The sequence below is a fragment of the Vicia villosa genome, linkage group LG7 (assembly GCF_029867415.1).
Source record: "Vicia villosa cultivar HV-30 ecotype Madison, WI linkage group LG7, Vvil1.0, whole genome shotgun sequence".
Taxonomy (NCBI): domain Eukaryota; kingdom Viridiplantae; phylum Streptophyta; class Magnoliopsida; order Fabales; family Fabaceae; genus Vicia; species Vicia villosa.
In genome coordinates this window covers 86,587,190-86,599,698 of record NC_081186.1, presented here as the reverse complement: position 1 = coordinate 86,599,698, position 12,509 = coordinate 86,587,190, and the positions used below count along the sequence as shown (strand labels likewise).

Genomic DNA, 12,509 nt, shown 5'->3' with positions numbered 1-12,509 from the left:
GTGCATTTGAATTATCAAGGACTTCAATACACCACCTTAATTCAAATGCTCAAAGTTCTTCATACCTAAACTTGTCACTAGGTTCTTGAAAACCACATTTGTTACACCTTTCATTAACAAATCTGCAATTCATTCTTCGCTTCGATAGTATCCTAATTGCAACTGGCATGCACACACCAGATAACTCAAGTAATGAAACTTCATATCAATATGCTTGCTTCTCCCATGTGCTATGGGATTCTTAGCAAGACAAATAGCTGAAACGTTATCAACCAAGAGTGTGACAGCTTCTTCCACCTTGCTGCCTAACTCTTCTAGCAAATTCACAAGCCACACAGCCTGGAGAGAGTGTTACCACAGGTGCCTTTTTAGAACACCAAGAGACTGATGCTCCTCCGAACATAAAGACAAAACAAACCGTAGATTTGCGATCGTCCTTATCTGCGCACCAATTGGAATTCGTGTAACCGAGCAATTTGCATGTTCTCCCGTGTCAGTTGTTGGAAAAAGAATTTCGAAGCCAAGAGTATCTTTGATGTATCGTAGGATTCTCTTAACTGCTGTCAAGTGATATACCTTCGGTCTCTCCATGAATCTACTTGTTATACTAACACTAAACGCCAAATCTGGTCGTGTATTGCAAAGATAACGTAACTATCCAATTAATCACCGATATTGCGTTGGATCCACATCTTATTCATCATCACTTTTGGACAACTGTAACCTCCTATTCATCATCACTTTTGGACAATTGTAACCTTGCCTCAGCCGGATCAAAGAAAGTATTTTAAATTTACAAAATATTTCTAATTTACAAGAAACATCACTTTTAGTTTAGAAAATATTTATAAATATTCTTTTTACAAGAAACTTTAATATTTATTTTATATTTAATATTAATATATTAAACATATTTTCAATGATATATTTATATGTAAATAAATATTCAAACAAAAATCTCTCCAAGAAGTTAGTTATTTAATTAATCATAAATAAAAGTTTAAAAAATTTAGTGTAAAGAGATTTTTTGTGATTTTAGAAAATTTCAAAATTCAACTTTGAAATTTTAGTATAAAATTAAATTTTATTTTAAAAGAATTATAATTTAAACTTTTTTTAATGATTATTAGTTATTTTAAAATTTGACAATATTTCAATTCACCTCATAATACTCTTAGAAATCTGACGCAATTATATGCATGTTTCTTCTTGATATATATTAGAAATCACATTTTTTTGCTAAAATTTGAGTTTTTCTGAGTGTATTTACCGAACAAATCAATATTGAATAAAAAAAATGCTTCTAGAGATACACCTCCGAAAGTCGAGGACATTTTAGGAAGAACCCGTGAGGTAGATTAAAAGTTTCTCTAAAATTTAATTATTTAATAAAATTAAAATAAAAAACGTTATATGAAATTAAAAATAATTAAAAACAAAAAATTATAATTTCAAGTCAAGCTAAAAAAATCCAATTCAAGTGACAAACGTAAAATTGTAGTCCTATTTTTATTTTCTGATTTTCCATATCTCCAATTCAATATTGATTGATTGGGCGAAAAGCAAAAACAAACTGAAAAGCTTATTTATTTTTCCTTTGAAAAAACGCAGTATAATGCATTATGCAGCGCCTAAGGAATTTGAGATTGAGATCAATCTCAAATTCAGCTTCCGCTGCAAACCTAAAACGCAAATCTCTCAATTCATGGGCCGCAATTCAAGAAACCTACTTCTCCACCAAGGTTCGTTCCTTCATTCTTCTTCTTCCTCTCTCTCTCTCATCACTTTCTCTCTCATCATTTTCTGTTACAGGATACGTTTGAGAGACACCGAGTTGTTTTCACCGTCGGAACTTCCATTGCTTCCGTCGCAACTGCTTTCCTAGGTTTGTTCTCTCATAACCTAATTTGATTATATTATTACATGCTTATATTTGTATTTTTAATTTAATTTTTTTATTTTTGTTTCGAATTTTAGGTTATTCGTTGCGTCATGTACATGATACCAGAGTTGATGAAAGGCTTCAATCCATTGAACATGCTGTATATATGTATTTATTTTTTATTCGTTTTTTTTAATACTGTTTTTGGCAATAGACACCAGAATCACGACACTGACAACGAAAATAATTTGAAAAAATAAATATTTTTAATGTTATCACAAGTGTCGGTGTCGGTTTTGGACACTGCCACATACACATCTTTTTCCAGAGGTGTGTCACTCCGACAGAGGTGTTTGGTTTTACTTGCTTTGATTACCTATATTTTGTTTTTGTTTATTGCTAGATGAAAAGCAATGTGAATCTTCAACATTCTGAAATCAAAGATATTGTTGGTCGTCCGGGAGGTTGTAGTATTCCTGCTTGTGCAGCCACTGCTGGAACGGCTTTACTTATAGGGTTTGTTTTGTTTTCTTTTAGTGATCCTTGTGCTTAACTATGTAAATTGATCGTTATTATAGCTAAGTTGTTAGCGGTTAATTTGTTAGGGGGAGGGGGGTTTGTTAGTCGGAGGGATTGAACCCTGAATCTCTGGTGTCCCAGGTCTTTCCGTTGAGCTACTCCTTAGGGACTTTGTGAATTTTTCCTTAACATCATGTCACTCTTGGCTATTACAATCTGCTAATCTGTTGTTTAGTTTTTGATGTGTCCATTTATGATTTTTATATGGTATCATTTAGTTTTATGACTAGATGTGTTGAAGAGATGAAGATGTTGCGTTGAATGTGTGGTAAGACTAGACATGATAGGATTAGAAATGAAAATATTAGAGAGGGTGTTGGGGTAGCACCTATAGTTGAGAAGATGGTGGAAAATAGACTTAGGTGGTTTGAGCATATAGAGAGAAGACCTGTAGATTCTGTGGTAAGGAGAGTATATCATATGGAGAGAAGTCAAACAATTAGAGGAAGAGGAAGAAGAAGACCTAGAAAGACTATAAGAGAAGTTATAAAGAAAGATCTCGAGATTGACAATTTGGATAGAAGCATGGTCCTAGATAGAACATTGTGACGAAAGTTGTTCCATGTAGCCGACCCCACTTAGTGGGATAAGACTTAGTTGTTGATGTTGTATCATTTAGTTTTATGACTTTTATCATTATGGTAGTTGAAAGTATGACTAGAAAGAATATTGATTGCATTTTTCCGGAGAACTTGCATACAAGTATCAATATTAAAGCAAGATCTCCACATCATAAAATTCAATTTGTTTTATGTTGTGTAAACCAACTACGGATGCTATGTACTAGCCACAAACACCGATGGAGAGATATTGTAGGGTTAGGAATTATAAAGACCTACACATGGTTTTTATTGATTTAGAAAAGAATACGATAGAGTACCTAGAGAAATGCTGTGGAAGGCATTATAAAAGGAAGAAGTTTGCATTGCTAATATTTGAGCAATGAAAAGTATGTGTTTAAGGGGTCATGACTAGTGCGAGAATGCAAGTAGTTTTCCTATAACTATAAGTATGTACTGAAGGTCAATTTTAAGTGATTATATTTTCATCCTGGCTCCAAAACATGTTTAATAAACACATAAAAGAGACAGTCTCACAATGCATGTGCACAAAATGATTTAATGAGTAGAAGGAAAATTTTCAAATTATATATCATGCCGACTAGATGTTAGAGTCTCGGATATGAGTATCACATTTGCATATTTAGTGTATTGAGTGTTGGTATTTTGCAATCAATTAATTCAATTGTTTTAGTTTCCATTTACTCTTAAATTTTAACTTTTTGCTGATATCCAGGTATGGCTTGGGATGGAGAGGTGGAAGCTGGTACACAACAAAGAAGTTCAGAAAGGAACAGATGAAATTGCTAGGACAGATTAAACCTAGAAGATGGCAAATGCTCGGGAATATAAAAGCTAAAGGGTGGAAATTCCAGTTCCCTAGAAGATCCAAAGTGCAAGATACTGCAGTGAAAACATCTGAAACAATAATAAAGGACGCATCCTCCACGCACATTGCTAGAAAATCCCATTAGAATTTATGCATTGATTAGCCTTCCAACATTTTTTTGGCCTGCATATTCTTCATCCTTCATGTGATAAGTGTCTAGATACTGCTGCGTTATTTTGATTATTAAATTTACAACGTAGGAAATACACATATATTACTTTTGGGGTCTGACAAAAAGAACTCACAATTTTCAGTTTTGCTGATTCAACTTTCATCAATTTTAAAATTGTTGGAATAACAATTTTGTTTTCACTACTTTATATGTATAAGCTCTTATATTGTGAATGTGAATGAAATGGAGTGATTCTTCTTTGGTAAAACAAAATACATTTGATGTTATTCTTTTTTATGGTTAAGTTGTATAACTATGACATGAGTTCAAATTTACGCCTCTGCAATCGGTTATTTAGTTTATGGGTCTTGCTAACCAGTGCCTTCAGGGCAATGGTTAAGCATTCCAAAAAAAGAAAATATTTTATAGAAAATTTAACATTTCAATTTTTAAGGCATTAGATATGCAGATTATCGAGATAAATTTACTATTTTAAAAGCCTTAACCATAACCCTGAGGGCACTGGTTAGTATTTCCCTTATTTTATTGGTCTCAAATAAAGTGAAATGCTTAATTAAAGATAAATTTACTATTTTAAAAGCCTTAACCATTGCCCTGAGGGCACTGGTTAGCATTTCCCTTATTTTATTAGTCTCAAATAAAGTGAAATGCTCAATTAAAGAGCAAGGATGTTGATTATCAAATTTTGTTCTACACTATAATCATTGGATTAGATTGATATAATGAATCCAATAGTGGAAATAATTGATGAAGGTTTAGAACTTTATGTTTTTACAACAAAATCTTTACCATTTATTTGAATGTTTGAAACTTTTTTTTATAGGTGTTTGTGAGTTCTTAAAGTTATGCATTTTTTATTTTTTTTAAGTGGAAATCATTTGTATCAGGTTGAGGGTGGAGAATGAACTTTTGACCTTTTTATTAGAACCTTTTAATTCACTCATTCCAACTACACATCATGTTGTGCATTTTGATCTAGTATTGTCAAGTGTCATTGGTTATGTTTACCACCTGATATAAGTTATAGTATAGGTAAAAAGATTAAGGAGGTGTATAATATATATTTTTAACGCAAGATGTATAAAGCTAATCACAAAAAGTTACATAATAACTGAAAGTAATAATATTATTTAAAACTAAATTAACCATTATTTAAATCATTGAAGAATGTCAAATTTTTTGTATGTTACACTTTCTTAACAGAGGCTACCAATTGCATAAAATTTGAAGTTTAAGTATTTGTTAAGCTTAAGCCATAGTACATGTACAAACTCATGCTTCTATGATAAGAAAAGCCTCTAGTTTAAGTTTCCAATACAAGGCCTTGTTTGGTTTGTGATAAAAAAAGGAACTATTACACAACATTTTCTTCATGGTACATGTTTTGGCTTTTTATATGCACCACATTTGTATGGTCATAGGTCACCTCTCAAATTCATAACCATCCACACATTTCATGTTAAGCTAAGAAATCATGTCACCAAAATCCAAAACTCTTATTAGTTTAATAGTATCCGACAATGATGACCCCACAAATGCATTTTTCTAAGCCACTATATGTCCAATCTATTGACAAAAAGGTGGTTCAAAACTCCTCATGTGAATAACTTTTTTAACTTTATTTTTATTTTTTCCTTCCTTTGTTATTATTCTGTTTTCTCTTCATATAAATACTGTCTGAATTAGGAAGAATAATTCATCAAAAAATAGAAAATGGCTAAGATTTCATTCTCAATAACACTTGTGATTCTCTTCTGTGGTTTAACTCTTGCATCAAGAACTAAAATATTACCCCTCAGAAGAACTATTACTGCATTGGCACCAGAACTTAATGATGGTGTTTGCTCATCACTAGTGAAGACACAAGGCTATGCTTGTGAAGAACACTTGGTATGTACTGTTCAACATTACTTTCTTCTCTTTCTGTTTTTTTTTTTTAATTAGAAATCACCAACTTTTAGAGAAATTTAGTAGCTTCTAACTAGGTTCTATGTGTATGTAATTGTTTATAGGTGACAACAGAAGATGGTTATGTTCTCAACATGCAGAGAATTCTACCAAGAGGGAAACCTGGAAATGACATACCAGTTGTGCTACAGCATGGACTATTCATGGTTACTAAGAATCTTAGTTTTTTTATCATGATTTTTTGTTGTTGTTGATGTTGGAAATTGATGTAATGTTATATGTTTTTTATAGGATGGTGTGACATGGTTATTGCTACCACCAAGTCAATCTCTTGCATTCCTTTTGGCGGATAATGGTTTTGACGTTTGGATTGCTAACTCGCGCGGAACCAAATATAGTTATCAACATACATCCTTTTCTAGTAACAGCTCGGTTAGTCCTTGAAATTGAAAATTTCTGATCACCTTAGCACTTTTAAGTAGGCCAATTTGAGTACATTGCTTATATGAGGTTTCCGTTGTTTAGGATTATTGGAATTGGTCATGGGATGAATTAGTTGCATATGATCTTCCTGCAACATTCCAGTATGTCCATGATCAAACTCGACAAAAGCTACACTATGTTGGTCACTCACAGGTGACTCATTGGTTAATTCTTTCATGTTTTCGCATCTCCATATGTATAATTCAATGTGATATTAAAGAATGAAGTTTTTTGGATTATCTTATGTAGGGAACTTTGGTTGCATTGGCTGCTTTTTCGAAAGATCAACAACTGGACAAGTTGAGATCAGCTGCCTTGCTTTGTCCAATTGCTTATGTTGGTCAGATGACCTCACAAGTAGCTAAAAAGGCCGCCGATAATTTCATTGCAGAGGTAACTGTTGTTAATCAAAGAAAATAGATATGATTGGTACTCAAAATTCAAAATACTAACATCGAATATACGTGGTTCTTTCTCAACAGACACTGTACAAGTTGGGAGTTTTCGAATTTAGTCTGAGAGGGTAAGTACTTATTATTTTCCGTGACACATTAAACAAATATGTGACTAGTCTTATGATGCTGATTAATCGTGAGTTCAGAAATATCGGCTTGAATCCATCTCTTCTTTAATGTTTGAATAGGGGATCTGTCGTAAAGTTTCTTAAGGACATGTGTACGGGAACTTCCATCGACTGCAGCAACTTGTTTACATCTTTCACAGGTTTTATGCATCTTCCAATTTATCAATAGACACTCATTAGGTTTCTTGCTAAAGTTTATTTTGTCATCATATCACCTACATTGATATTATTATTATACTTTCAGGTCCGAATTGCTGCGTAAACTCTTCGTTGATAAACACCTTTTTGGATCACGAGCCTCAGCCATCAGCAACGAAGAACGTGATCCATTTATCTCAGAGTAAGTAGTCCTATTTTCCTAATTCAAATATCATACATGACAACAATGTGAATTGAATTTGAACTCTATGAATATTATGACAGTGATCAGAGAAGGAACCGTATCAATGTTTGATTATGAGAACCAAGACGAGAATATGAAACACTATGGACAATCAACTCCACCAATATACGACATGACAAGACTTCCGAAAGAGCTTCCTCTTTTTGTTAGTTATGGAGGTGCTGATGCGCTTTCTGATGTTAAAGACGTGCAACTTCTGTTAGAAAGTGTGAAAGATCATGATGCAGATAAGCTTGTGGTTCAGTATAGAAATGATTATGCGCATGCAGATTTTGTTATGGGACAAAATGCTAAACAAGATGTATATGAACCTCTCATATCTTTCTTTAAGCTTCAGTGATATTTAAGGAATATATAGTACACTACACACCTTATAGAATTTTTTGGAATTACTTTTTCCATGTTGAAGATACTCATAGTATATTGAAATCTCAGAGAATGTAAGGATACAGAAGATATTGTTAATAAAGGAAATTCTTATATACTTTTCTGTTTTGTGGATATCCTCAGTAGAGTTTCAAGACTTCCAACGGTTCACCATTTGTTTTGCGTCTTTCTGCATTGCATCTTGCTGCCAATCCGGTCTACCGCAAAAGGACAAAACACATCGAAGTGGAATGTCATTTCATTCGCGAACACATACAGTCCATGACCATTTCCACTTCTTACATACCAACAAAACAACAATGCCGATATCTTTACCAAGTCCTTAGGAAGGAAACTGTTTCATGACTTGCAAGGCAAGTTGGGAGTTCACAATCATCGGTCTCCAACTTGATGGGGAGTAATAAAGTATCATGATTGATGCTAATTGATTGTGATTGATTTTGCTTTTTTAGCCTGATATGTACAGCCTGCACATACTATATATACCCATGTAATTGTTTCAACAAATAAATTCAAGGGAAATACAATAAGTTCCATACTGAATTCTATCATATTCCTAAAGATGATATAGGATTTCAGTTAACAGTTCATTTTCTGGTTTGGCGCGACAATAACACACTTCTGTACTTTAAGTATTTAAGGAGTGTGTACCCGTAAGACCATTTTCAAGTATAAATATGTTAGTTTCTCCATGCAATGAAAAATTTAGATATCTACTTCTTTGATTCAATGGATGCGAGCTACTACCCAAAGGAGTTCTAACTCTATCTTTCACATTGAGATTTTCCATTAAGTTAGTTATTTTATTGATATCTTTTTGAACCACCACCTTGAGATTTTAGATATCTTTCAGATTGCCTTGACTTCCATAATCAACACTAGTTTCATGATTGTTATTTGAAGAAAATCTCTTGATACATGTGAGTCTTGGGGATTATGTGATTGGATATATTACGTGATTAGTCATTTATTGATCTATGCTCAACAATCGCATTATCACTTGAAAATTTGATATCATCCTATTGATGTAAATAGGAATTATTTGAAGAATCCTAATGAGTTTGATCCTTAAAATTTTGATGTACTTGGTCCTCAAACTGCATATCTTTCTAACATTGTTCCTCGTGCTGCATTTCATGATCTTTATATTTATCTCATGATGAGTTTGATCCTCATTCTGTTTATGATGATCTTGATCCTCATTCTGTTTATGATGATCTTGATCCTCATGTTGCATATCTTGATGATCATGTTCCTCATGTTGCATCTCATTATTTCTCTCGTAATAAGCTGGAATTTAATTATCATGATTAGGTAAAGGAGCTCGTTATGATTGTAACTTCCTTGGAGACAAGGTTTGATGATGCCAGACAGGTTCATTCTTCCTGGAATGGATTGTAGCTTTGATTTGAAGTCATTCTGTTTGGCTGAAACAAAGATAAATAAACTCTTAATCATCAATCTATTCTGTCCGAAAGCTATTTCATGAAATGCTCAATTCAGTTAAGTGCTGTATGCACAGTTGTGATCCATAGGATTCGTCCCATGACATGAGACATGAATTCCTCAAGGATATCTCATGGTTATGAGTTATAATCTAGCAATTACATCTTTGGAAGTTTTGGAATTTAACTGAGGAAGTCCACAAAACCGAAAAGTGTATAGGAATTTCCATTATTAAAAATATCTTCTGTATGCTTACATTTTCTGAAATTTCTGTACTAAGAATTTGTTTTACATGGAAACAAAGTAATTTCAAAAAATCCTATAAGGTGTGTAGTGTTACTATATATTCTTTAAATATCACTGAAGCTTAAAGAAAGAAATGAGAGGTTCGTATACATCTTGTTTAGCATTTTGTCCCATAACAAAATCTGCATGTGCATAATCATTTCTATACTGAACTACAAGTTTATCTGCATCATGATCTTTCACACTTTCTAACAGAAGTTGTACATCTTTCACATCAGAAAGAGCATCAGCACCTCCATAACTAACAAAAAGAGGAAGCTCATTCGGAAGTCTTGTCATGTCGTATATCGGTGGAGTGGACTGTCCATAGTGTCGAATATTCTCGTCTTGGTTCTCATAATCAAACATTGATACGGTTCCTTCTCTGATCACTGTCATAATATTCATAGAGTTCAAATTCAATTCCTTTCTTATAAAACAAGCAACTCTTCTAGAATTTAGGAAAATAGAACCACATACTCTGAGATAGATGAATCATGTTCTTTGTCGCTGTTGGCTGAGGCTCGTGATCCAAAAACGTATTCATCATCAAAGGGTTTACGCAGCAATTTGGACCTGAAAGCACGATGATAATATCAATATACGCGATAACTGTTAAAAAGGACCTTTTTCTAAATTGGAAAATGCATAAAACCTGTGAAAGATGTAAACAAGTTGGTGCAGTCGATAGAAGTTCCCGCGCACATGTCCTTAAGAAACTTTACAACAGATCCCCTATTCAAACATTACAGAAAATATGGAGTCAAGCCGATATTTCTGAACTCATGAATAATCAGAATCATAAGATTAGTCTTATTATACTTACCCTTTCAGACTAAATTCGAAAATTCCCAACTTGTATAGCGTCTGTTGAGAAAGAATCACATATTTTCAATGTTAGTATTTTGAATTTTGAGTAACAATCATATCTATTTTCTTTATTTTTGGTGTAAATGAAACAATGTATCTATGATTAACAACGGTTACCTCTGCGATGAAATTATCAGCAGCCTTTTTAGCTAATGGTGAGGTCATCTGACCAACATAAGCAATTGGACAAAGCAAGGCAGCTGATCTCAACTTGTCCAGTTGTTGATCTTTGGAAAAAGCAGCCAATGCAACCAAAGTTCCCTACAAAAAACAATCCAAAAATCTTCATTCTTTAATATCACATTGAATTATACATATGGAGCTATGAAAACATGAAAAATTCACCAATGAAACAATCACCTGTGAGTGACCAACATAGTGTAGTTTTTGTCCAGTTTGATCATGCACATACTCAAATGTCGCTGGAAGATCATATGCTACTAATTCATCCCATGACCAATTCCAATAATCCTAAAAATGGACACCTCATATAAGCAATGGACTCAAATTGGTTTACTTAAAAGTGCTAATGTGATTGAAAATTTTCAATTTCGAGGACTAACTGAGCTGTTACTAGAAAAGGATGTATGTTGATGACTATATTTAGTTCCGCGCGAGTTAGCAATCCAAACGTCAAAACCATTATCTGCCAAAAGGAATGCAAGAGATTGGCTTGGTGGTAGCAATAACCATGTCACACCATCCTACAAAAACCATTAAACATTACATTAATTTCCAACATCAAAAACAAAAATCATTAAAAAAAACAAAGTTTGTTAGCAACCATGAATAGTCCATGCTGTAGCACAACTGGTATGTTACTTCCAGGTTTTCCCCTTGGTAGAATTCTCTGCATGTTGAGAACATAACCATCTTTTGTTGTCACCTATAAACAATTACATACACATAGAACCTAGTTAGAAGCTACTTTTTTGCTCAAAAACTTGCAAATTTCTAATAAAAAACAGAAAGAGATGAAAGCAATGTTGAACAGTACATACCAAGTGTTCTTCACAAGCATAGCCTTGTGTCTTCACTAGTGATGAGCAAACACCATCATTGAGTTCTGGTGCCAATGCAGTAATAGTTCTTCTGAGGGGTAATATTTTAGTTCTTGATGCAAGAGTACTTAAACCACAAAAGAGAATCATAAGTGTTATTGAGAGTGAAATCTCAGCCATTTTCTATTTTTTGATGAATTAATCTCCCTAATTCATACATTATTTATATGAAAAGAAAAGAGAATAAAAACACAAGAAGGGAAAGATAAAAAAAAGTTAAAAAAGCTATTCACATGATGGCTTCTGAACCACCCTTTTGTCAATAGATTGGACATAGTAGCTTAAAAAAATGCAAATGTGGGGTCAATCATTGGATACTATTAAATTACTAGTAAGATTTTTGGATTTTGGTGACATGATTCCTTAGCTTAACATGAAATGTGTGGATGGTTATGAATTTGAGAGGTGACCTATGAAAAGCCAAAACATGTGCCTAGTAGAAAATGTTGTTTAGTAGTTCCTTTTTTTGTTTCACAGACCAAACAAAACCTTGTATCCAAATAAGGCGTTAGAAACTTAGGCTAGAGGCTTTTCTTATCATAGAAGCATGGAGTTTGTTAATGTACTATGGCTTAAAGTTAACAAATAAACTCCAAATTTTATGAAATTGGTAGCCTTTGTTAAGAAAGTGTTACTCAACATATATTTTTGAACATTTTTCTTTGTTTTCCATGTTTCACATTTAAGGTAAAAAGATTTTATTTTATTTTTTACTTTTTTTAGAAATTCCACAATTGAAGTCCTCCATTTTGTTACTTAAGGGGGGTTTTGTGTGTACATGTCACTTACCTCATAAATTTTTTAATCACATAAGTATGTTTTTAGTCCCTCCAAATATCTTTACTTTTATCTTTTATTCTTTAAATATTTTTATTAAATAATGACTCTCATAAACGTTTTTGTCACTAATTTTTCGCAAAAGGTTGTGTTATTGTCGTGCTTGTATGAAATCAATGGTGATTATTGATGCTATTATATAGAATATTATATGACCTATTTATATGTATTTATATGAGATGAATATGTGGACTATGGTGTGA

At 32.9% G+C, this 12,509-nt stretch overlaps 2 protein-coding genes across 2 annotated transcripts; one reads left to right on the top strand and one right to left on the bottom strand.

Annotated features, from left to right (window-relative positions):
• The first annotated feature begins 1,516 nt into the window (after positions 1 to 1,516).
• On the top strand, positions 1,517 to 7,904 carry LOC131621090 (triacylglycerol lipase 2-like). The gene is made up of 13 exons (XM_058892299.1): positions 1,517 to 1,742; positions 1,813 to 1,885; positions 1,978 to 2,042; positions 2,286 to 2,398; positions 3,758 to 3,875; positions 6,056 to 6,157; positions 6,243 to 6,383; positions 6,477 to 6,587; positions 6,684 to 6,827; positions 6,917 to 6,957; positions 7,078 to 7,157; positions 7,262 to 7,357; positions 7,441 to 7,904. Exons 1-13 carry the CDS (start codon positions 1,623 to 1,625, stop codon positions 7,758 to 7,760), a joined length of 1,524 nt encoding a protein of 507 aa, XP_058748282.1. The 5' UTR covers positions 1,517 to 1,622; the 3' UTR covers positions 7,761 to 7,904.
• A 1,695-nt stretch (positions 7,905 to 9,599) lies between these two features.
• Positions 9,600 to 11,685, bottom strand: LOC131617702 (triacylglycerol lipase 2-like). Its single transcript, XM_058888965.1, has 9 exons — positions 11,410 to 11,685; positions 11,193 to 11,294; positions 10,972 to 11,112; positions 10,769 to 10,879; positions 10,526 to 10,669; positions 10,365 to 10,405; positions 10,194 to 10,273; positions 10,019 to 10,114; positions 9,600 to 9,930 (listed from the first exon to the last, which is right to left on the bottom strand). Exons 1-9 carry the CDS (start codon positions 11,587 to 11,589, stop codon positions 9,611 to 9,613), a joined length of 1,215 nt encoding a protein of 404 aa, XP_058744948.1. The 5' UTR covers positions 11,590 to 11,685; the 3' UTR covers positions 9,600 to 9,610.
• Between the last annotated feature and the right edge of the window lie 824 nt (positions 11,686 to 12,509).